The sequence below is a fragment of the Nicotiana tabacum genome, chromosome 17, assembly GCF_000715075.1.
Source record: "Nicotiana tabacum cultivar K326 chromosome 17, ASM71507v2, whole genome shotgun sequence".
Classification (NCBI taxonomy): Eukaryota; Viridiplantae; Streptophyta; class Magnoliopsida; order Solanales; family Solanaceae; genus Nicotiana; species Nicotiana tabacum.
Window position 1 is genome coordinate 125,761,281 of NC_134096.1, and position 23,704 is coordinate 125,784,984.

Below are 23,704 nucleotides of genomic sequence, written 5' to 3' on the forward strand. Positions count from 1 at the left end.
ACAGACGTCTCCGTACCGATACGCAAGACTCTACTAGACTTGATCATGACTCGTGAGACCTAAGTGAACCTAGGGCTCTGATATCATTTGTCATGGCCCAAAATCCAAAAAGGCTGTGATGGCGCCGGACACCACTGTCAGGCAAGCCAACCATAATCAATTAACTTAATTACCCATTTTAGTATTTTTGAAATAAAAATTTCTTTAATAAAATTGTAGAGATAAAACTTATAGATTAAATGATAAATATTTTTGCAGCTAAATTTCTAAACAATTCACAACCATTCCCAAAATTCGGTGTCACAAGTGCATGAGCATTTACTAGGGAATTAAAATAAAATACATCATATGTCCAGAATACAAATTAGATAAGAAAATATAATAACTCTGAAGGAGATTCTGTTAGTTGCGGATCGTAATATAGAATGAAGCTCACCAATATCCCCACAATTATTAACCACACCTCTGCGCTCACAAGGCCGCTATACATATATGTACCTGCATAATAAAATGTGCAGCAAGTGCAGTATGAGTACGAAAAATAACGTGTACCCAATAAGTATCAAGCCTAATCTCGAAGAGGTAGAGACGAGATGGCCGACTATGACACTCACTATGGGTCAATAATATTAAATAATCATGAAAATAGAAATATTTATATCAATGTGATTCACAGAGTTAACAATAATTTTATTGAACCAGCAGAAGTAATTAAATTCCTTCAATTCCAATAATTCTAAATATATTAATTAAATTCCTTCAATTCAAATAATTTTTAATCTATTAATTAAATCCTTCAATTTCAATAAAAATTTCAATTTATCAAATAGCTTTACAAGCTGCAATAAACTGTCCAAGTATCGTATAATTATTATTATTATTAAGCACGATATCTGCCGAGGACGTACGGCCCGATCCAGAGTATCGTGTACACTGCCGAGGGACGTGCGGCACGATCAATAGATGCATCTATCCTGCTGAGGCGTTCGGCCCGCTTCACAAGAAAGAAGGACATTTTCTTATGTACCTCTGGAATGAGAGTATATTTGTTATAAGATAAATGCAGGAGGAAGAACAATTTCTCTTAACAATTAATTAATTTAAACAGAAAAAAAAATTCAAGTATATGAGATTTCCATCCTTTAATATTTTTATCTAACAATTCACAATATATATATATATATATATATATATATATATATATATATATATATATATATATATATATATATATATATATATATATATATATATATATATATTATTAATTAATAAAGAATATAATTTACACAAGTAATTCATGCTTTGAGTCCTAAACTACCCGGACTTTAGCATTAATAGTAGTTACGCACGGACTCTCGTCACCTCGTGCGTACGTAGTCCCCGCAATTAGCAACAATTATCTAATTTAATCATTTATGGGGTAAATTTTCCCTTCACAAGATTAGACAAGAGACTTACCTCAACTTGCTCCAATTTAATCCACTAGAAGGGCCTTTCCTCGATTATCCAACTTTTATTGGCTCAAATCTAACCATAAATAATTCGATACAATCACTAAAAATTATAGGAATTAATTATATAAGAAAATACTACATTTTCAATAAAAATCTCGAAATTAATTAAAATTCGTCCGTGGGGCCCACATCCCGGAATCCGGCGAAAGTTATGAAATCCGACAACCCATTCAATTACGAGTCCAACCATACCAATTTCACTCAAATCCGACTCCGAATCGATACCGAAATCTCAAAAATTCATTTCTATGAGATTTCTAAAATTTTCCAAATTTCAATCTCAAAACACTAATTAAATGGTGAAAACAATTATATATTTGTGTATATAGACCAAATCCGAGTTGGAATCACTTACCCCAAATGTCTTTCCTTGAAAATCTATCAAAAGTCGCCTTTGTTCAAGCTCAAGTTTGTCAAAAATGGCAAATGGGTTGAATGCCTCTAATTTTATAACTTACAGATCTGTCTAGTTCGATCTTGGGAGCTCGATCTTGGGAGCTCGATCTTGGGAGCTCGATCTCGGAAGCTCGATTTCGGGAGCTCGATCTCGGGGAGCTCGATATTGGGAGCTCGATTTTGGGCCTCGATCTTGGGCTCGATCACAGCCCAGAATTTCCAGAAGAGAAATATTGCGGCAGCTGTTTAAGTCCAATTTTTGATCCGTTAACCATCCGAAACTCACCTGAGGTACTCGGGACCTCAACCAAATATACCAACAAGTCCTAAAACATCATACGAACTTAGTCGAACCTCTAAATCACATCAAACAACGCTAAAAACCACGAATCATACCCCAATCCAAGCTTAATGAAACTAAGAATTTTCAACTTCTACATTCGATGCCGGAACCTATCAAATCAAGTCCGATTGACCTTAAATTTTACACACAAGTCATAAATGACATAACGGAGCTGTGAATTTCAGAACTGGATTCCGACCCCGATATCAAAAAGTCAACTCCCCGGTCAAACTTCCAAACTTTAAATTTCTATTTTAGCCATTTCAAGCCTAATTTCACTACAGACTTTCAAATAAAATTCCGATCACGCTCCTAAGTCCAAAATCAACATACAGAGCTGTTGGAATCATCAAAATTCTATTTCGGGGCCGTTTGCACATAATTTGACATCCGGTCACTATTTGAACTTAAACTTTAATTTTTTATCAAAATTTCATATCTCGGGCTAGGGACCTCGGAATTTAATTCCGGGCATACGCCCAAGTCCCAAATCACGATATGGTTCTACCGAAACTGCCAAAACACTGATCCGAGTTTGTTTGCTCAAAATATTGATAAAAGTCAAACTTAGCCTTTTAAAGTCAACTTAAGGAACCAAGTGTTCCGATGTTAACCCAAACACTTCCAAATCCCGAACCAACTATCCCCACAAGTCATAAATCATTAAAGTACATACGAAAAGTTTTATTTAAGGGAATAAAGTTCTAAAAGTTAAAACGACCGGTTGGGTCGTTACAGCGTCGCACATCCCTCGGCAATGTACACGACACTCTGGATCGAGTCGTACATCCTCGGCAGAAATCGTGCTTAATAATAATAATTATACGATACTTTAATAGTTATTTCATCTTGCGAAGCTAATTGATAAATTGGAAAATCCTTGGAATTTAATGAATTATTATTTTTGCTTGGTAAAGAATTAATTGTTATTCCTGTAAATGATATTTAATTGATAAATTGAAAATTATTTGAATTGGAGGAATTTAATTAATATACTGAAGATTGTTGCATTTGAAGGAATTTGATTATTTCCGCTGATTAAATAAATTATTTTAAATTTTGTAAATCATGCTCGTTTAAATATCCTAGTTGTATTTCCATTATTATTATTGACCCATAGTGAGTGTCAAAGTCGGCCATCTCGTCTTTACCACTTCGAGATTAGGCTTGATACTTACTGGGTACACGTTTTTTACGTACTCATACTACACTTGCTGCACTTTTTGTGCAGGACCTGAGGCAAGTACTAGTGGAGGACCTATTGTCTTACACCACGCTATCCAGGGGCATAGTAATGAGCTGCATTTCTGAGCCGTTCTACAACTACTAATGTCTCTCCTTGTGTTTTTCATTATGTCTATTTTATTTCAGACAGTATTTGAGGTTTTGTATAATCTACTAGATACTCATACACTTGTGATACCAGGTCTTGGCACACACATTGATAGAATTTGGATTTTATTATTTTCTTGGTTTTAAATTTTGTCAATATATGCTTAATTTATTAACTTGGCTTGCCTAGCGGTAGTGTTGGGCGCCATCACGACCTATAGGTGAAATTGGATCGTGACATTTACAGTCTCTACTTTTGTCGATTTTGGAACTACTGGTAGTACTTGACATAAATCACATCCCAAACCATTAATTTTCTACCAAACAGTTCATTGATAAGAAATTCGGACAATTATTTCGATCGTTTGACACTTTGCCATAAGTTCTTCATCCCATATTATCAATTTTGCTTTCCTTATAAATTTAGCAACATTGCTCTGCTTTGATATATTTGTGATGGTTATTTAAGTTGTTTGAAGATGTATATCAAATATAAAGTGGGTGGCCTCATAATAAAATAGTTGTTGGTACACCACTTGCTATTATTGATAACACTGTCATGCCCCTTAATATGATATTTGCAAGTAATGCATGACATAAAAATTTTATTCTGATTCCTCCGGAGGCATCTACAAAGAATAATCCCATTATAACAGAGTCGACTCTTTATAATATAGTCTTGAAAGCTTATTTTTTTATTAAGATTTAGCTTTGATTGTGCTTCTTCACTCACTTGTATAGAATTTTGATTCTTAATAATATACTAACCTTTTTACTTTGTGTTATAAGCTTTTTTTTATGGAATAAATTTATGTATCCTAAGATTTTTTTTAACTTGAATAAGAATTTTACTCATATAATGAATTTAAAAAATAATTGAATTGTATTATCTTGCTAAATAATTAATTAAAATTTTTAATTATTTGGTTTTAGGATAAAAAATAATTTATTCTATGTTAATTCAGATCTTAATATTAGTTCATCTCTTGTTTTGAATATTTAATCTTAATTATAATTTTATCCACTATAAATTTTATTTTCAAAGAGTAAAAAATTGATATAACATTTCACCTTTAGATCTTTATGTTTGTAGAATCATTAGTGGTATTGACTTTTACCAATCATTTTTTTTTCTCTTTCTCACATATTTATATTTTAAATATATTTTTAGTTGTTGTTTAATAATTGGGTATTTTTCAATATTACACAAAAAATTGATTAAAAATATTATTTGAGTGGGAAAATAGTTCAAATATAATATAAAAATATATTATCGTGGGGGTATTTTTTTTCTCATTTTCAACTCTTTATGCAATTGTGATGACCAAAAATGTCATCTTTAAATTTAATAATTAATTTTGTATTCTAAGACCTCGAAAAGCACTATTTGTCATTCCTCGACTTGCGTGTACAGTCCACAAAATTTTTTGAAAAGTTTTCAGGTGAAAAATGGATTAAAATGTGAATTAGAGCTTTAAAACTCAACTGAGTTGACTTTGGTCAACATTTTAAGCAAACGGACTCGGATCAGTGTTTTGACTGTTCTGGTAGGTCTGCATCGTGATTTGGGACTTAGGCGTATGCCCAGAATCATATTCCGAGGTCCCTAGCCCGAGATATGGAATTTTGATAAAAAATTAAAAGTTTAAGTTCAAATAGTGACCGGATGTCAAATTATGTGCAAACGACCCTGGAATAGAATTTTGATGATTCCAACAACTCCGTATGGTGATTTTGGATTTAGGAGCGTGATCGGAATTTCATTTGGAAGTCCGTAGTAGAATTAGGCTTGAAATGCCAAAAGTTGAATTTTTGGGAAGTTTGGCCGGGGGGTTGACTTTTTGATATCGAGGTCGAAATCCGATTCTGGAAATTGGAATAGGTCTGTTATGTCATTTATAACTTGTGTGCAAAATTTGAAATCATTCCGAATTGATTTGATGTGTTTCGGCACAAGATATAGAATTTGAAAGTTCAAAGTTTATAAATTTTGATTTGAAGTGTGATTCGTCGTTTTGATGTTGTTTGATGTGGTTTGAAGCCTCGAATAAGTTCGTATTGTACTTTGGGACATGTTGGTATAATTGGTTAAGGTCCCGAGGGTCTCGGGTGAATTTCGGAAAGTAAACGGAATAGATTTCGGACAAAGAAGGCTGCAGTGCAGAAATTTCGCCAGAAATATTTGGTGCGTGGAGCCAAATTTGGAAGCTTATATCTCGCAAGCTATAAGGAATCGGAAACATTTCAAAATATGAAAGTTTTAGCTCTTTGATTCTAGTTTCCAGAAAGTTAAATCATTCATTATTTGGACATTTGTACAAAATGTTATGATGGATTAAATGAAGGCTGGTAGAGCAGTTTCGCCAGAAATTTCTGATGTGTGGAGCCGACTTTGGAAGCTTATATTTCGAAATTCATAAGGAATCGGAAAATTTTCAAACATGAAAGTTGTAGTCGTTTGATTCTAGTTTTCAGAAAGTTAAACCATTCAGCATTTGGATATTTTTTACATAAAGTTATGATCGATTGAAGGAAAGCTGGTAGAGCAGTTTCTGGTGGACTTTTAGTGACGAAAATGGACTTTTAGTGACGGATTGGCGGAAACTTAAGGACCAAAAATAGTCATTTCATTCATTTCGTTTTGGATTTTTGGAGCACAGTTCTTGGGCGATTTTCACGGAAAAATATTGGGGCAAGTGTTCCTTATCTTATATTGATTATATTTCATGATTCCATACTCATTTACATCATGAATCCGTGAATTTATGGAAGAAAAATCAAGATTTTTGCAAAATCTTCCAAAAATAAAAATTTAAGATTTGGAGGTCGAGTTGTTATCGAATTTTGGTAAAATTGGTATGAGTGGACTCGTAATTGAATGGGTTGTCGGATTTTTTAAGTTTCGCCGGATTCCGAGATGTGGGCCCCACGAGCAAATTTTGAGCTAATTTCGGATTTTATTGAAAAAATTTAATATTTTCTTATGAAATTGATTACTATTATTTTTGTTGACTGTATCGAATTAATTATGACTAGATACGAGTCGATCGGAGTTGCAAAAAACGAGGAAAAAATATAATACTTGGTTAAATTGGAGCAAGTCGAGGTAAGTGACTTGTCTAACTTTGTGTGGGGGAAATTCCCCTAGGATTGATAATTGTAATGTGTGGAAAGTCATGTACACGAGGTGACGAGTGTGTACACGGGCTAAATGTGAAAGATTATGTTTTAAATTGTGTAGATCATTGTTGTGCATTAATTAAATTATTTTATTTTGTTGTATTCTTCATTATTGATTTAATGTTTATATTTTTAAATTTGCTTGACCTTTTCCTGCTAATTGTTTTATCTGTTTAGTTGGAACTTGATTTCTTTTATTCTGTGCATTATTTGAAGGTTGATTTTATTTAAATTAAATATTATTAATATGAAATATTTTATATTTTTAAACTTGATATTGAAGCAACGTATTAAAGATTTTGAAATATTATTTTCCTGAATTATTTACTCCTGAATATTTTTGTAAGATTTTCGTACTCATTGTGATAGAGCAGTGAGCTCTTTATTGTGGAAAAATATTATTGTTGAATTATTTTGATATGAGCCGTGGGCTCTTTATTGTGAAAAAATATTATTGTTGAGTTATTTTGACATGAGCCGTGAGCTCTTTATTGTGAAAAAATATTATTGTTGAATTATTTTGACATGAGCCGTGAGCTCTTTTTTGTAAGATTTTCGTACTCATTGTGATAGAGCAGTGAGCTCTTTATTGTGAAAAAATATTATTGTAGAATTATTTTGACATGAGCCGTAAGCTCTTTTTTGTAAGATTTTTGTACTCATTGTGATGGAGCAGTGGGCTCTTTATTGTGAAAAAATATTATTGTTGAATTATTTTGACATGAGCCGTGAGCTCTTTATTGTGAAAAAATATTATTGTTGAGTTATTTTGACATGAGTCGTGAACTCTTTATTGTGGAACAATATTTTAGATGAATTATTTTGGCAAGTTAAATTATTTGAGCACATGAGGTGCAAATTGTGATATATTGTGATATTGATACACATGCGGTGGTATAAGGTCTGGGTATTGAAACGCATGCGATGAGATAAGAGTGGCTTGATACGCGTGGCTAGTAGAGGGAACTACTAGAAATCATGCGGTGTGATAAGGATGGCTAAAACGTGGGATGCTATTTCGGGAAAAAAATATTTTCTTTAAAATAAATTGTGAAGGCTCCCGCGGTGAGATAAGGAAATGAGATATTGTGAATTTATTTATGATTTGGGACTACAAGGCGGTACCTCGGGAGTGCCCTTGTTGATATTGATTTATGGCCGCAGTTGCCTTTGATTATTGTTGTGATTTTCTTAAAGTTGAAAAGAATTCTGTTTTGTTTCCACGAGGTATTTATTTGCCATTATTTGATGTAATTAAATATGACATACTACTTGATTCATTTCCATTGTCATTTTATCTTATAATATTGTTTAAACATTTTACCATGCCATTATTTATTCTCCAGTAGGGCCTGACCTGACCTCGTCACTACTCTACCGAGATTAGGCTTGGTACTTACTGGGTACCACTGTGGTGTACTCATACTACGCTTCTGCACATCTTTTTGTGCAGATCCAGGTACATCTTATCAGACCATGCATCAGTAAACTAGCTGTACGAGGAGACTTTGAGGTATATCTGCCAGCGTCCGCAGACTCCGGAGTTCCCTTCTATCTTACTATGTTGTCTTCCTTACTTGCTTTAGACTCTGATGTATAGAGACATAGAGAATAAATTCTTAGAAGCTTGTGACTTATTTCTACTGGATTTTGGGAGTTAAAATTGTTTGAATTGTAGTTTATTTATTTCAGATATTTATTATTATTCCGCATTGATAGGCTTACCTAGTCTTAGAGACTAGGTGCCATCACGACATCCTACTGAGGGAATTTGGGGTCGTGACACATAATAAAAATTATTTTCACACAAATTTAAAAGGATATTCCTTAGTTTCAGTATGGAGTGGTAATGTATTGCCAATACAGCAGATTCTTATGAAATTGATTTTATTAAACTTTCCTACATATTTTTAATAAGAATTTAATATATTAAAATTTATTAATTTTAAAATCTTAAATATTAAAAATATGCAAATAAGATATTGTAGTAATCCAAAAATAGGTTATTGCAGTTATGTCATTTCCCTATGAGTTCTTCCGCTTAATATTTTTGGGCTATTTTGGTATATTAATATTGTATTTATGCTTTTATAATAAAATAGGCTCTCCTTTTTCTAAATGGATTTGGACAATATAATACATTCTCAAATTAAATTAGTAATAGGACATTATAATACGTTTTCGAATTAAATTAGTAATAGAAATTTTTAAGAAGTATATCCTAAAAGTAATAGGATTACATAACTAAAGATATTTACTTGTTCAATTTTATATGAATTAGATAGCCCGAAAGTAATTATACTAATAGGATTCCTAAAAGTAATCATGTAGGATTCCTAACGTGTAGTATTATGTGCTAAAACTAATAGGATTATAAGGCTAATATCTAAAATTTCAGTTATGTCATTTTATTATAAGTTATTATACTTAATATTACAAGGTTATTTTCGTAAACCGACATTGTATTCATACTTATATAATATAGATAGATATAGATATAGATATAGATAAATAGATAGATAGATAGATAGATAGATATAGATATATATGAGTCCATTACTCATATGATCACCACATAACCTACCATTAATACAACAAAATATCTATAATTATAAATATTATATAACTAACTTACCTAAAATCTCCGTCTTTACAGGCGATAATGAATTACTTTAAATTAAACTATAGCATCAATGCAATAATATTTATTTTCTATTTAAATGATTATTGCGTCTATCTCGACATAATTGCTTCTACACATAATTTATTCTTATTTTATATTTTATACACGTTTTTACTCATTGACACAGAATACACGCGCAACACACGTACCCTAAAACTAGTAACACATAAATAATTACAAAGTAAAACCTCAATATTATCTATAACGAAAAGCGGACAATAGAAAATACAGTTCATCTTAGATTTAATTCTAACAAAAATATTTATAATTTTATAAGAATTAATTTTTATATGCTAGAACTAGCACTAATTTTATTTCTAAATTTACTGATGTCATTCACTAATTACTTAGTAAGTAAACACTATTAAACCTAAACTTGGGGCTCAAGCAAAATAAAATAAAATAAATAAAAGCAGGAATATTCCAAATTCCTTCAAAGGGTTAAAGGGTCTTTTTCCCTTTAATATCAAAGGCGGCTCATACTAGGGAGACAAGGAAACAAGGGCAAGAAGAATTGATAAAAACCCTAAAACCTCAGAGACTCGCTCGCTCGCTCATCACTCTCTCTCTATAAACAGCACGCTTCTACTCATAGCAGTTTGTTTCTTCTACTCCCCCAAAACTTTCACCTGCTGCATCGGGGAGAGGGCTCTCAGAGCCCGTCTTCTCTTCTCTTAGTTCTGTTGTTAAGAACTTTTAACTTTCGGAAGAAAACTGATTTCGGCTTGAATGGGGTTTTGATTTGAATTTCAGGTAATTCAGTATGAAGTTTGTTTCTTTGTGCGAATTTAGGTTAAATAAATTGTGGGTCTTTTTTTCTTTTTTCTCTTTTGTTGAATATCATAGTTCTTTGCTTGATCGTGGTCTTTGTGTTTTGGGGGAATTTGTCGTTTAGGTTCAATTTTGTCGATTCTATGTGTGATGTAGGATAAATAAAATCATAGGTCTTTTTGTGTGAACTGATTTGGTTTGATTCAACTCTGTTGGTTCTTTCTGTGTGATTTTTAGGGGCAGAAAGATTATGGGATTATGTTTTGAAATCATTGTCTTGTGCTTCTTTGGGGAAAAACAAGCATGATGCTTTTGAGAATTCGTTATTTGGTTCAACTTCCTTCCTTATGCATGCGTTTAATTTGGGGAAAACTATTCATATGTTTTTGGAATTTATAGTTTTGTTTGAATTTTGTATATAAGTCATGGGGGAACATAAAGGATGTTTTCTTTTTTTTTAAATTCATCTTTTGCTTCAACTCTCTGAAATTTTGTTTTTTAATTTCTCAAAAAGTTATTTTTTTCTCCTTCAGTTTTTTCCCTTTTAGGCAACTTTTCTGTATACTTTATAATTCGGGGAAAAATTATTCATCCATCAAATTTTCCATCAATATTGATCAGTTCTTAGTTTGATGATGAGATCATACACTTTAGTTGCCATCTAAATTTCATGCTTAAAAAAAAGAATTTGGTAACTAGGGGTGGGTGGGGGTTAATCAAATCATGTTGAAGATCTTAATAATGAAATAAGTGTAGTACATTAACTAAGAGCTTATGCTAACTTTTTAAAGTCCCTGTTTTAGGAGTATATAACAATTTCTATGTTTTGTTCTCTCTCTCTCTCTCTCTCTCTCTCTCTCTCATGGGATTTTGGTGACTTGCAAGAAATAAACTGAGTCTTGATATCAAGGACATTTTTGGTTTTTTAATCATCTCTTTTTTTTGCTGGGCGAGTGTTGTATTTTTTAAGTTTTCTTTCTACTCGTATCAAAGTTGTATCTCAAAAATTTCTATCAAAGTTGCCGTCTGGTTTCCCTTTTAATTCCTTTCCGTTACTCTATATATTCCAGGGTCTGTATGTTCAATGGTTACTGCTCAATCTCCGAAAGTGAACAGTTCTCTTCAGCTCCTGGAGTTGCCCACCATGAACGTTTGTGATAGCATGGTAACGAAGAAGCTGAAAATAAAAATTTCTTCCAAGGGGGTGCGGGCTGAATCTGTGGGAGGCTCTGAGATGAATATAAAGGTGAGACTACCTATGCCATCTGACTCTAATAAACGTGCACCTGAGTTAGTGCTGGACAATGAAAGAGAGAAAAGGCGGAAAATGGATCGGAATGTAAAGCAACAATGCTGTAACATTCTGAAAGGCTTAATGGCTCATCCTAGTGGGTGGCCCTTCCTTGTACCAGTGGATCCAGTCCAATATAATATTCCTGACTACTTCACTATAATTACAAGACCAATGGATTTCGGGACAGTCAAAGCTAAATTGGATGGCAATGTGTACTTCGATGTTGATGCATTTGCCGCTGATGTGAGGTTGACGTTTGCAAATGCAATGAAGTATAATCCTCCTAATAATGATTTTCATCTCATGGCTAATAGATTAGATAATATTTTTAATCAGAGGTGGAAGTTGCTGGAAGGAAAGTGGAAATCTGAGAGCAAAAAATTCAGCCAGGATTGTGTTTCAAGTGATAAAAGAAATGGCTTTAAGAATACAAGGGAGACTTCCTTTAAGAAATCTGCACCTCATGCTAATGGTCTGAGCAACAGGCTAATGCCTTTGGAGGAGAAGCAAAAGCTGAAGAAAGAACTTGTTGATTTACTTAGGGGAAATGTAATTAAGAAAATGCAGAATGCTCTCCAAAAGTTTGGGTTGGTGGGTCTTAAAGAAGAGAAGCTTAGCCTGGACCTAGATAAGTATGATGATGACACACTATTGGAATTGAAGAGGGTGGTTAGAGCTTATTCCAATTTAGCTACAGAAAAGGTAAGACGTTTATCTTAGTCACATGATTGAACTTCAACTGGTACAATAACTGTTTATTGCGAAGGAAACTTTAAACTGTTATCTTTTTTTGTAACTCTTAAAATGTTATCTAATTGGTGCTCTTTTTTTACAGGCAGAGCCCGCTAGTGTAAAACAAAGTGGTGGGCATCTGTCGTCCCAGGAGACTGTCCAAAAAGGTATGAAAAGGCCGGGTATAAAATTTCTGCTCTTATGGATCTTTTCCAGGGGCTGATTGGAGATGTGTCTTTTTGGGCACAGATAGTAGCACAGGTTTTATTTGCTCTGCCAATACCAAGCAACAAGCAAACACTATTGCTTGCCACCTTCAAGGTGTTGATACCCATGCTCGTCCCAGGAGTAAGTTTGTTCTGCCCCCTTCTTTCTTCAGCCGCTTTGGAGCTCAAATCTTCAATTGCTAATAAACGAGTTGTACTTCTGTTTGCGATTCAGATTTTCCTACAGAAAGAAAGCTAGAACAAGATCATTCGGGTGTTGCTAAAAGGGTCGGTGTCTTGATGTTAAAAATATCTTTGAATAGATTTAGGGCGTTTGCCATTCCTTTCCTGGCAACTGACACCCTGTATGCATTTTCAGGACAGAGAGGTGACAAACTCCTTGGCATCAGCTTCATGTAGAACTGATCTGAACTCTCATGGTGATTGCAAAACACTCTTATATTTGTTCAATAGCATGCATAAAAAAATATTAATCTTCTTACTGACATGCTGTTGCCGACAATATGCAGGTGGTCTAGGAGTACTTTATGAAGAAAATTCTTGTTCCAGTCCAAGTAGATCAACCTGTGCTTCCACTACTACATATGGTGAAGGTGAGTATGTTGCTTGCACTCTTTCTATCATTTTTTCTTTTTGTACCCGAGAAGGCCAATGAACTGAAGCCTAATCTGCTGATGACTATTTTCTGGAAATAGGCTGGGATCCTCTAATGAACATTGATCTTTCCCCGACTAAAGCACTACGTGCTGCAATGCTGAAGAGCCGATTTGCTGACACCATCATCAAAGCGAAACAGAAATCGCTTCCAGTTGATGTAATTCCTTGCCTTTTCCTCTTGAGAGAACATATAACATACACTATTTAAGTTGTTTGGTTTGAGACAGCTGTTTATTGCTGAATCAGGGTGATAAGGCTGATCTGCATAGAATGCAGCAGGAAAGAGCCCAACTAGAAAAGCAGCAGCTTGAAGGTAAGATGGTTTTATTTATTTATTTTTATAATCGAAGGTAAGATGGTTTATGTTGTGATTGATTGATTGACTTCTTCTTATGGTAGTAGCTCAAATGGAATTGGGATAATAAACTCAAGCAATTTTACTTATATAAAAAATCTCTTAAGTAATTTCAATACACTAACATGGAATCACAATCTCTATCTGGCTTGTTATCAATATTGATGCAGATAAAATAGAGGATTGCTTACTTATAAAACAAAACAAAATTATATAAGGCAGAAGGATATTTTCATTAACTTTTTTAATAGCCAACTGATGCTTTATGCACTGTCACCATTTCTAGTCCTGCCATGGATTCTAGAAAGCTCTTAATGTGATGTTAATTAATCTTCTAGAGTGCCCTGGATTAAAATAGGCTATAGTAGCTGAATGGACAGAAGCTTCAAACTATCTGAGCCCAAAACAAGTCCTCTAAGGCGTGTATTAAGTTTTTCCTGTTTGGTCTTGTAGTGTTTGGATTTGATTTAAAAAACCAATTCAAACCAAAGTAAGCTCAGGTTGATTGGATTTTTTCCTTCTCGGTTTGTTTTATCCTGGATTGCTTTTTCAGAGTTTTATATTTGTTGCCTTCTCCTCTTCATTAGCTATGAGATTTAGCGAATTAATGTGTATTGCAAACTTTCAACATATCGCATCGGTATATTAAATGGACATTAGTAATTTCAAACTAAATTAGATCTTAAGCATTTCTTATTTTTTATCCTGAGAAATCTGGAGCCAACTTAGGACCAACTGCAGCCTCCGAAACTCGGAGATGATGGGCTGGCCTCTCTATCTTTCTCCGTTTAAATACTAGGCTTAGTTTGTTTGGCTTAGGGATCGAACTTGTGACCTAAGCCTCAAATCTCTCAACCTTTGCCAAGTGAGCTAATCCCTGTGGGCTCATATCTAGATTTTAGCATGTTTTCTGCAGATAGAGATAGTTTCATAAACAACAAAATGTAGATTTTTTTCCACAAAATCTTTCTGAGGGAAGAGAAACTTAAACTAACATTTATCGTACAAACACATAACACAAAAGTAATCTTATATACTGAAATGTTTGTTCTAAAGCTCTCACTATGACAAATAGGAAACAATAGCATCAGGATGGTTAATTTCACTCACAAAAATGACATATTAAACAACTGAAAAGTCTTGATGCTCAATAAAAAGTGACAGATAAAGCAAATAGATACTATCTGATGATCCATTAAGTTATCTTTTGCGCGAGTCACATGCTTCGAATCCAAATGTTTAGTGCCCTTTGGTTGTAAGAGTGAGAAACTAGAAAGACCGAGAAAGCAGGAAGTTTTTGTGAAGCTTAAGTGAAGTTGCAAAATCCTAACTTTCTAAGCTTTGTTATTTTAAGCGCGCGCGCGCTTAAGCCCTGAAATGAGGCTCAAAACAAGTTGAGCGCTTCGCCTCACTTAGGATGGTTAATTTCACTCACAAAAATGACATATTAAACAACTGAAAAGTCTTGATGCTCAATACAAAGTGACAGATAAAGCAAATAGATACTATCTGATGATCCATTAAGTTATCTTTTGCGCGAGTCACATGCTTCGAATCCAAATGTTTAGTGCCCTTTGGTTGTAAAAGTGAGAAACTAGAAAGACCGAGAAAGCAGGAAGTTTTTGTGAAGCTTAAGTGAAGTTGCAAAATCCTAACTTTCTAAGCTTTGTTATCAAAGGCGCGCTTAAGCCCTGAAATGAGGCTCAAAACAAGTTGAGCGCTTCGCCTCACTTAGCGGGCGCTTCGTTCTAAGACATACTTTTCCTTGCCAATAAGCGTAATCCTGAAGAGGCGACACTAACAAATTTATATTTCACTTTATCATAAATTTTCTTCAAATTCTTTGTCCACATATTTTGTATTCACGCTTACAGATATTAGTCTTAGACTACACATACATATTTATAGTTTTTCTCCGGTTGTGCTTTTCTTCATTAAAGCTCACGCTTTATTTGCGCTTAAAGCCCCAATAGACCTTAGAGCTTTTTTGCGCTTTTCGCCTTTGATAACACTGTAATTCTAAGAACGTGAGATATTTAAATGCTAAAGAAAAATAGAAAGCCACTGCGGTTTTTTGGTTTTAAATTCATCTGAAACCAAACCAAAAAATATAACGGAACAATCAAATCAAATAATCAAAATTTTTATGGTTTGGTTATTTGTAATGCACACACCTACCTTGGAATGAATCTAGTGTTGTGAGGCTGAAGTAGTTGATGGCCTTTTTTCATTATATCTCTTTTGAGGCTGTCTACTCAATAAGTATCTGTATTAAGTGGTTACATCTCAAGTTAACTGTACATGGTTTTCTTTATTTTATGTGTGCTGTTTCTCTAACAGAACATTGGGTGTGTGCAGAGAAAGCCCGCATTGAGGCAGAACTTAAAGCTGCGGAAGTTGCCTCTCGAAGGAAGGCAGAGTCTGATTTAAAGATGCAGCGGGAGAGACAACGGGAAGCTGCCCGGATTGCTCTACAGCAGGTCTGCTGTTACTTTTGAAGCTATCCCTCCTCCCCTCCGCGCCCAACCCACTCTTTACACATCCCTCCCCAACCACCAATAACCCCCTTTTTCCAGAAAAAAAAGTAAGGATGAAGCGAGAGTAGAAATAACAAATGAAGAAAATATATCCCGGAACCGATTAGAATAACTGAATGACATTTTCTTTATCCTAATTGTAGTCCTCAAGTACTGAAAATCTTTTTTCTGCCTGAACAGATGGAAAGGACCGTTGATTTTGAAGACAATTTGAAGATACTAAGAGATCTAGAAAAACTATGTAAATGCTGCTCAGATGCTGAGAATCTAACTGGTAATGGAGATGGATTCACTATCATATTGGGGGACAACCCTCTGGAAAGGCTTGGCTTATGCATCAAAGAGGATTACTTAAATGATGATGAAGATGAAATATTGAATGGAGACTGGGAAGATGGGGAGATCTCGTGCTAGAGGCGGTGCCTCCGCACATTTTTGTGGAACTTTTCTTGTTCCTTAACTGTTGTCCATAGTAGACTGCTCTATGTGTAAATACATCAGTTTTTATCCCACCCTTTATTTGTTCATAGTGCAATAATGTATTTAACTGCATATATGTGAAGTATTCCAGCTTGTGATATACTAAGTAGAGAAAGATGGACTCAATCGCATGAGTCTTTGATTTCAACGTTCCAGTTAAGCATATCCATCTCCACATGTCCCAGAGATACGGTCAGACAAGAAAACTGTGGCAAGGATCCCATGGTTTACTGCTTTTGCTGGTGCATTTATCCTTTAATGAAATATATTCAGATAAGTATGATAGATAACAAAACAAACCAAAATTGCCAACTGCAGCCAATTTCTCCAATAAACCGCTAGCAAAGCACTCCTCATGCCAATAGTAAAGCAATCAATTTTTCAGCTGCAGCCTGCAAACAAGAGAATAATTCTCTGTACGAACATTCAAACATCAGTGCAAGAAGTGACAGAACTCATTGCCGAAATGCTTAACATGATACAAAATTAGATCCTTCCCTGTTCCTAGTTTACTCAATATTAATTTCCATGTTATATTGTTCACGCGCTAAATGGCTAATCCTAGGGCGGGAGAATTCAGAATCTTGCATGGTAGTCTTCTTTACTGGAAATTAAATATGGAGGCAGAAGCTCTAGAGTTGCTTCATGTTTTGGAATAGTATGCTGCAAATCGATTTTTAAAATTCGCAGGTATATGTGAAAATCGAATGCCCTAGTTGTGAAGATGGCATCGAGGCAGCGGACAATTCCCCGAAATTTTTGAAAACTATAAAAATTGTTCTTTTTTAACTTGGATGACGTACGCGACCTCCATTTCTAAGTGTTCTACAGGATCAAACAGAGTCCGGTGGCGATGTAAAACTTGTAGCTAACTGGCTAGTACGCAGACAATTAAACTTTCAATCTTGAGAGCTTCATATCGATTAGCTTTAGTACAATTTTGCTAGGCAAGATTGTGCTTCTTATTATATTGATCACTGCTTACAGAGTAAGTTTATTTTTGCCATGTAATGTGGATAGTATCTATCCTCTTTCAATTTCAATTACAACTTGGAAGTTGGAACCCCTCCTTAATTATTTTTTCCAAAATAAAACGTTTATCTATAGATTCACGCTGGAGGTTTGGTGGTTCCACTTGGGAAAAAAGACCAATATATATACATATATAATTCAAATCATTGAGCAGTTCAAGGAATTGAATAAGCAAAACGATTAAAAAGAAGAGAGAAAGAAAGCTAAGCGGAATCTATTGGTTTTGTTTGTTTTCATTGAAGAGGCCAGTTGACTGAGGCAATGGATGAGTCGCCGCCGGAAGTGGTGAACTTTGGGAAATCTCTGTTAGTTCCAAGTGTTCAAGAGCTTGCCAACGAGCACCTTACTAATATTCCGGCAAGGTATGTACGTCCAGAACAGGAATCTCAGGCCATATCCGACGAAGCGGTGGGTCCTATAGTCCCAGTCATCGATCTGAAAAAGTTGATATCTGGGGATTCCATGGATTCTGAGCTTCAAAAACTTCACTCAACCTGCCAACAATGGGGTTTCCTCCAGGTTTAATTTTCATTCATAATTTGTTTAATTATTCAATTATTCTTTGCTTTCCATGGTTTCTTTATATTCATAAATTGGGGCTTATGGGGTTGTAAACTTTTTGATTAGGAGTTTCCTTTCTTAGTTCCTAAACCCTGAACCCTTATAAAATTAAAATGAATTAAAACTCCTTTGCTTTGTCAGCCACTGAAACTGATAGTGTACTTTATTTTTGTCTCAATCTATGTGGTATTTATTTTTCAATTTAAAGCTTTCTAAAATCTTTGGCAGTAATAATGCTCAACTCTATCTAGTTTTAAAATTATAAATTCACTTAGCAAATTAGAATTTAACTCTTAGTACAATTTATTGTATTGTACTAAAATATTTCGGGAAAAAGGTCTAAATTTATCTCTCTATTTGGGACTATGATTTAGGATAGCGCTTGATTATACTTCAATTGGATCTCCATTAGAGTCAACTTTTCCTTTTCCTTTTTTCCTTTTTTGGAAGAGACTTATATATTCATTTTTGTCACGCCCCGAACCTGGGCCTAGACGTAACACGGCATCTGGTGCCTGACTACATGTGACCAAGCGAACCAACTGGTTGGCTGAATCAACATGTGATATCATAACATACTGAATGCGTAAGATAAACTAGCACATGTTGATATACTGAAAGTCTAAATGATATAAATCAAAAGGCGGAAACACTAATATAATTCTGGAACATATATGTAGCAAACATTGCTTAACATGAAAAGCTTGCGACTATGTCTAACTGTTACTCTAGTCTATAAAGCTTCTAATGAAGTACTAGAACACTGACTGTCCGTAAATACTGAAAGACTATAAAGTAATGGTAATGCCCCGAAAGAACTGGGGCTTGCCAAATAGCTGGTACGAGAATCCTAGCGCTCTGAATCGTCAACCTGTAAATCATTACCTGCATCGTGAGATGGAGGCCCCGGGACATTTGAATTGCACTGGTATGTAATGCAACTGAAAGAAAGAACTTTAAATGCTGGAACTGATACTGAGCTGATAACTGAGAATTGATAATTGACAACTGAAATGATAATTGTTGAAACTGAAACTGAAATGATAACTGATAACTGAAATGATAACTGATAACTGAAACTGAACAAAGGAAGTAAGGATATTCCCTCTTCTGAATGATGAACAACCTGTTTATCTGTATATTAAACTGCGGCCTCAGGCCCAATATATCTGTGCACAAACTGCGGCCTCGGGCCCAAGTATACGTATACATAACTGCGGCCTCATGCCGAAAGATGCATAAAGCATAAACTGCGGCCTCAAGCCCAAAGATGCATAAAGCATAAACTGCGGCCTTAGGCCCAAAGATGCACAAAGCATAAACTACGGCCTCAGGCCCAAATACAGGTGTTCAACATTTAGGGATTAAAAATCAGGAATTGAGAATCATACTGAAATACATGATACAGAAATATTGAACCATACTGAGTTACATGATACTTAAATGCTGAATAGAGCTAGACTGAGACATGTATTCATGAACTGATTATGAAAACTAAAACTTCAACTGTTGATGACATGCTGAGTAATCAAGACTGAGACTCATGGGCATCAAACACAAGTCTATATTGATTACGCACTGAGCTCACAACGTTCGGAATAAAAGTCATGAACGAGTTATGAAGCTAGATAATAGAAGTTCTGTAACTATTCAAGGAGCTAGGCTTAACTATACTTCTGAGGCAATTAGTAATGTCGTAAAAGAAACGTAGTGTAAGGAGAATCATTAACATTCCCAAACATAGAGAGTTAGCCTCACATACCTTAACTTCCTGCTCTTGAGTGTAATACAACATTCGCCAACCCTTCCAACTTTAATCTATATCACTACAAGTCAAATGGAATTCCATATTAGCTATAATACTCATGTTTTGGTCACTTAGGCATTTTCTCAAACACTTGGTGGGCATAAAGCTTCATAACCCTTATTAATGGTGTTTCTACACCCAACAACCCATTCTCTTGCTCATAGATAAATTCTAAAATCTCAATTTGCTATAATCAATACCATTCTTCATCACCCATAAGATAAAAAATACCCTTAATAAATAATCAACAATCAACAACCCAAACCTATAATCGTTCATGCTTTTCTATCAAAACCATCAACCCATATCTCATGAACTTGTAGTCTATAATCATTAATCCAATGCTATAATCAATTAGAGGGTGAAGATATTACCTTCTTGACGTTCAATCTTCTTGAATTCGAGTTTTAGGGTTTTGTCTCTCAAAACTGATCTCCCAATCGAATATCTAATGATTTGGAGGGTTTACCCATGTTAATAAGATGTTGGAGAATTGAAATTACCTTAGAATCACCATTAGAACTTACCTTAGATGGTGGAGGGACCTTGAATGAGTTAGGTTCTTGAGAGCTTCCCTTTCTAGAGCAAGTTTTTGTGTTTTGGGGTGTGGGGGACGAAGTAGGGATTTAAAAATGACCCCCGGGTGCACTCCCGCGCACCTGAAGGCCCAACCGCGCACCTGGACGCGCAGCAGGGCAGCAGCACTGCCACAAGTGCGCGGCCACGCACGAGACCATCTAGGCGCGCATACTGCGCATTGTCCAGTAAAACGCACATAACATTTTGCTCAGAAATCTGTTCGGGCTCCACAATATATAGTTGGAAAGATATTTCAAACGGCTACAATTTTTATGTTTTACGTTTTCCCAAATTCCCAACTGATATTTACGAAATCCTTCTAGAAGACAGACCTTCCATAAACTTAGTCGATTTTATCGAATCTTATACACCGCACTCTCCGTCTTGATTCCAAAACAACTCTTTTCACCCATACTCATCCCGATAGGACTTCATATGTCTAAGATGCCATCTTAATACTCATTTAACATGTCCACACCTAGTCCGAATTTACGGAGTGTTACAATTTTCTCAGGAATGAAGCGTAATATCACAGTAATAGAATCTGAAATGCATAAGATTCCATGTTTTCTTCCTTCTCATTTATTGGTTGATCAATACATTTTTACCGCTTCTCTTGAAAATGTAGGTTATAAACCATGGAGTGACACCTTCAATACTGGAGAACTTCAAGAGAGAGGTTATCCAATTGTTCAGACTCCCAATGGAAGAAAAGAAGAAGCTATGGCAACAGGAAGACAACCATGAAGGATTTGGGCAGCTATTTGTTGTATCAGATGAGCAGAAACTTGATTGGAGTGATATGTTTTACTTAACTACTCTTCCCCCTCATATCCGGCAAATGGACTTGTTCCAAAAATTGCCCTCAAACCTCAGGTAGGCCTCTACCCCGAAGTCGTGTGTACACTGCAATACCCATAAACCGTTAACACATCCATGTCTTATTTCACTTATATCTGATGTATAATAAAGCATATGTTTACTGGAGTTACATCTTTGAAGGGAAGATGCAAAGAGATAAATACATTTGTATTTAAAAAACATATTAAGTGGGCGTTTGGACATAAGAATTGTAAAATTTCAAAAAAAAGTGAAAAATATTTTCAAGTGAAAATGGTATTTGAAAATTAGAGTTGTGTCTGGACATGTATTATTTTGGGTTGTTTTGAAGTTTTGTGAGTGATTTGAGTGAATTTTGAAAAATAGCTTTTTGGAGTTTTTCAAATTTTCGAAAAATTCCAAAATTCATCTTCAAGTGAAAATTGAAAATTTTATGGCCACTGATTTCGGAAAAAAGTGAAATATTTTTTATGTCCAAACGGGCTCTAAGTGTCCCACACTTTCAGAAAAAACACCATCTGAAAAGTGGTGTATTAAGATTTGAAGCTTTCGTTACTTAGAAGTTATTTTTGCCGAATGGTTATGTCCTATCCTATTCTGTACTTATTTACTTTTATGCGTATTTTGTTAGTATACTAATGGTTAGATATAAGATATGATTCTAACACAATCTGCATGTAATCTTGGTACTCATCTTTCTGTCATGTGGAATGCAAACATTGTGTTACTATTTTTTAGATGATAAATGTGGTTCGAAGGTTGTATAGGTTCAAGGTTATCATGGTTGATAATTCCAAAATGCAGGGATATCATGGAAGCATACTGCAAAGAAATCAAGAGCCTAGCAATGATCATCCTAAGTCAATTGGCAAAGGCTTTAAGCATGGATGAAAAGGAAATGAGAGAGCTATTCAGCGATGGTGTGCAGTCAATAAGGATGAATTATTATCCTCCTTGCCCTGAGCCAGACAAAACCATTGGCTTCAGTCCTCATTCTGATGCTGATGCTCTCACAATCCTTTTCCAGCTAAATGAAACGGAAGGCCTCCAAGTTCGAAAAGACGGCATTTGGGTGCCTATAAAACCCCTCCCAAATGCTTTAATTGTGAATATTGGCGATATTATGGAGGTAAATAAAAACATTCTTGTTGAGTAACCAATTTCTCAAAGGTTGGTAACGTAGTGAATTGCAATTTTGGTGTGCAATCTATTGGTTAACTTTGGTTTATTCACCGTGTTATCATGCTTCATATATTAACTCTTTTAAAATCTTGAAAGGACTTAATTCAGACCATTGGTTTTGCGAGTTAATAAAATTACACATGATTTAAAGTATTTACCCGTTCTCTGCAAAGAGAAGAAGATGCTTTTGAGGGAGGTGAAGTAGGGCAGTCTTAACATCTTCATTTTATTTGATTAAGTCAAAAACTTTCCCGTTTTGAACAAATTGGAAGTCATACAAATTGGAATCAGCTCAAGACATGTCGATTAAATATAATAAATATTACTAATCTGTTTACTTGGATGTAGAATCTTATAATCTTTGGAAATAAAGAGCTCATTTTCAAAAAGGATATTAGTGAAAGTATAAGTTTTAATTCTGTGCATGTGTTGTTTGACTTGGCAGATAGTGAGCAATGGTGTTTATAGGAGCATTGAGCACAGAGCAGTTGTAAACTCAAACAAAGAGAGGCTATCTGTTGCAACATTCTATAGCTCCAACCTTGACTCCGAATTGGGACCTGCACACAGCCTCATTGGACCAAGTAGTCCAGCAATTTTCCGAAGAGTTCCCGTGGAAAAATATTTCAAGGATTTTTTTGCACGAAAAATTGATGGAAAATCGTACATTGATTTCATGAAGGAAGAGGTGAGGGATGACAAATCCTAGGTAGCAGTTGATATTTTGGTTGGTTATTAGCTTATTTATATCCAGTGAAATATTCTTACAAGTTACTGTTGCTATTGTAATTTGGAGTTCCACTGTTTGATAACAGTAATAAAGAAGAAGAAAAATATTATACTCTTTGTTTCATTATATGACGACTTTGACTTATATTTTAACATAAATCTAAGATAATACTGCCGGAGCATTCAGTCTTGCATTGTAGTTCTCTTTGCCTGAAAACATATATGGAGGCAGAGGCTTTAACGTTGCTTCATGGTTCACAGTGGTATGCTGCCAATGGTTTTGATAGTTGCAGGTACATGTGAAATTCGAACCTAATTGTGAAGATGGCAACGAACACTGAAGAATTTCTCGGAGGAAATTTGAGAACTATAGAAATTGTTTTCTTACATGTGATTACGTACAAGACTTCCAATTCTCATTGTTTTAGAGAATCAAATAGAGTTGCGGTACACCGATGGCTATGTAAAAC

At 34.8% G+C, this 23,704-nt stretch overlaps 2 protein-coding genes across 3 annotated transcripts; both read left to right on the forward strand.

Moving 5' to 3' along the window:
- Nucleotides 1–9,933: 9,933 nt before the first annotated feature.
- LOC107794632 (transcription factor GTE12) lies at nt 9,934–16,652 on the forward strand. The gene is made up of 11 exons (XM_016617143.2): nt 9,934–10,204; nt 11,293–12,218; nt 12,352–12,415; nt 12,498–12,596; nt 12,690–12,742; nt 12,834–12,894; nt 12,985–13,068; nt 13,171–13,289; nt 13,379–13,445; nt 15,846–15,967; nt 16,205–16,652. Exons 2-11 carry the CDS (start codon nt 11,307–11,309, stop codon nt 16,436–16,438), a joined length of 1,815 nt encoding a protein of 604 aa, XP_016472629.1. The 5' UTR covers nt 9,934–10,204; nt 11,293–11,306; the 3' UTR covers nt 16,439–16,652.
- Nucleotides 16,653–16,933: 281 nt separating this feature from the next.
- Nucleotides 16,934–23,699, forward strand: LOC107794634 (protein SRG1). Of its 2 annotated transcripts, XM_075235040.1 has the most exons (5): nt 16,934–17,492; nt 17,779–18,055; nt 21,112–21,359; nt 22,128–22,452; nt 22,951–23,699. In XM_075235040.1, the coding sequence occupies exons 2-5, from the start codon at nt 17,798–17,800 to the stop codon at nt 23,212–23,214; spliced, it is 1,095 nt and encodes a 364-aa protein (XP_075091141.1). In that variant the 5' UTR covers nt 16,934–17,492; nt 17,779–17,797; the 3' UTR covers nt 23,215–23,699. The 2 variants fall into 2 exon arrangements, with proteins under 2 accessions (XP_075091141.1, XP_016472633.2); XM_016617147.2 differs by lacking the exon at nt 16,934–17,492 and having other exon boundaries at nt 17,530–18,055.
- The last annotated feature ends 5 nt before the right edge of the window (nt 23,700–23,704 follow it).

Bases quoted from the DNA above. Each gene is read 5' to 3' on its own strand.
- LOC107794634 (XM_075235040.1), top strand. From the start codon at position 17,798: ATGGATGAGTCGCCGCCGGAAGTGGTGAACTTTGGGAAATCTCTGTTA. The intron at 18,056-21,111 runs GTTTAATTTTCA...TTGAAAATGTAG, and splicing joins AACAATGGGGTTTCCTCCAG to GTTATAAACCATGGAGTGAC. The intron at 21,360-22,127 runs GTAGGCCTCTAC...TCCAAAATGCAG, and splicing joins AAATTGCCCTCAAACCTCAG to GGATATCATGGAAGCATACT.
- LOC107794632 (XM_016617143.2), top strand. From the start codon at position 11,307: ATGGTTACTGCTCAATCTCCGAAAGTGAACAGTTCTCTTCAGCTCCTG. The intron at 12,219-12,351 runs GTAAGACGTTTA...CTTTTTTTACAG, and splicing joins CCAATTTAGCTACAGAAAAG to GCAGAGCCCGCTAGTGTAAA. The intron at 13,446-15,845 runs GTAAGATGGTTT...GGGTGTGTGCAG, and splicing joins AGAAAAGCAGCAGCTTGAAG to AGAAAGCCCGCATTGAGGCA.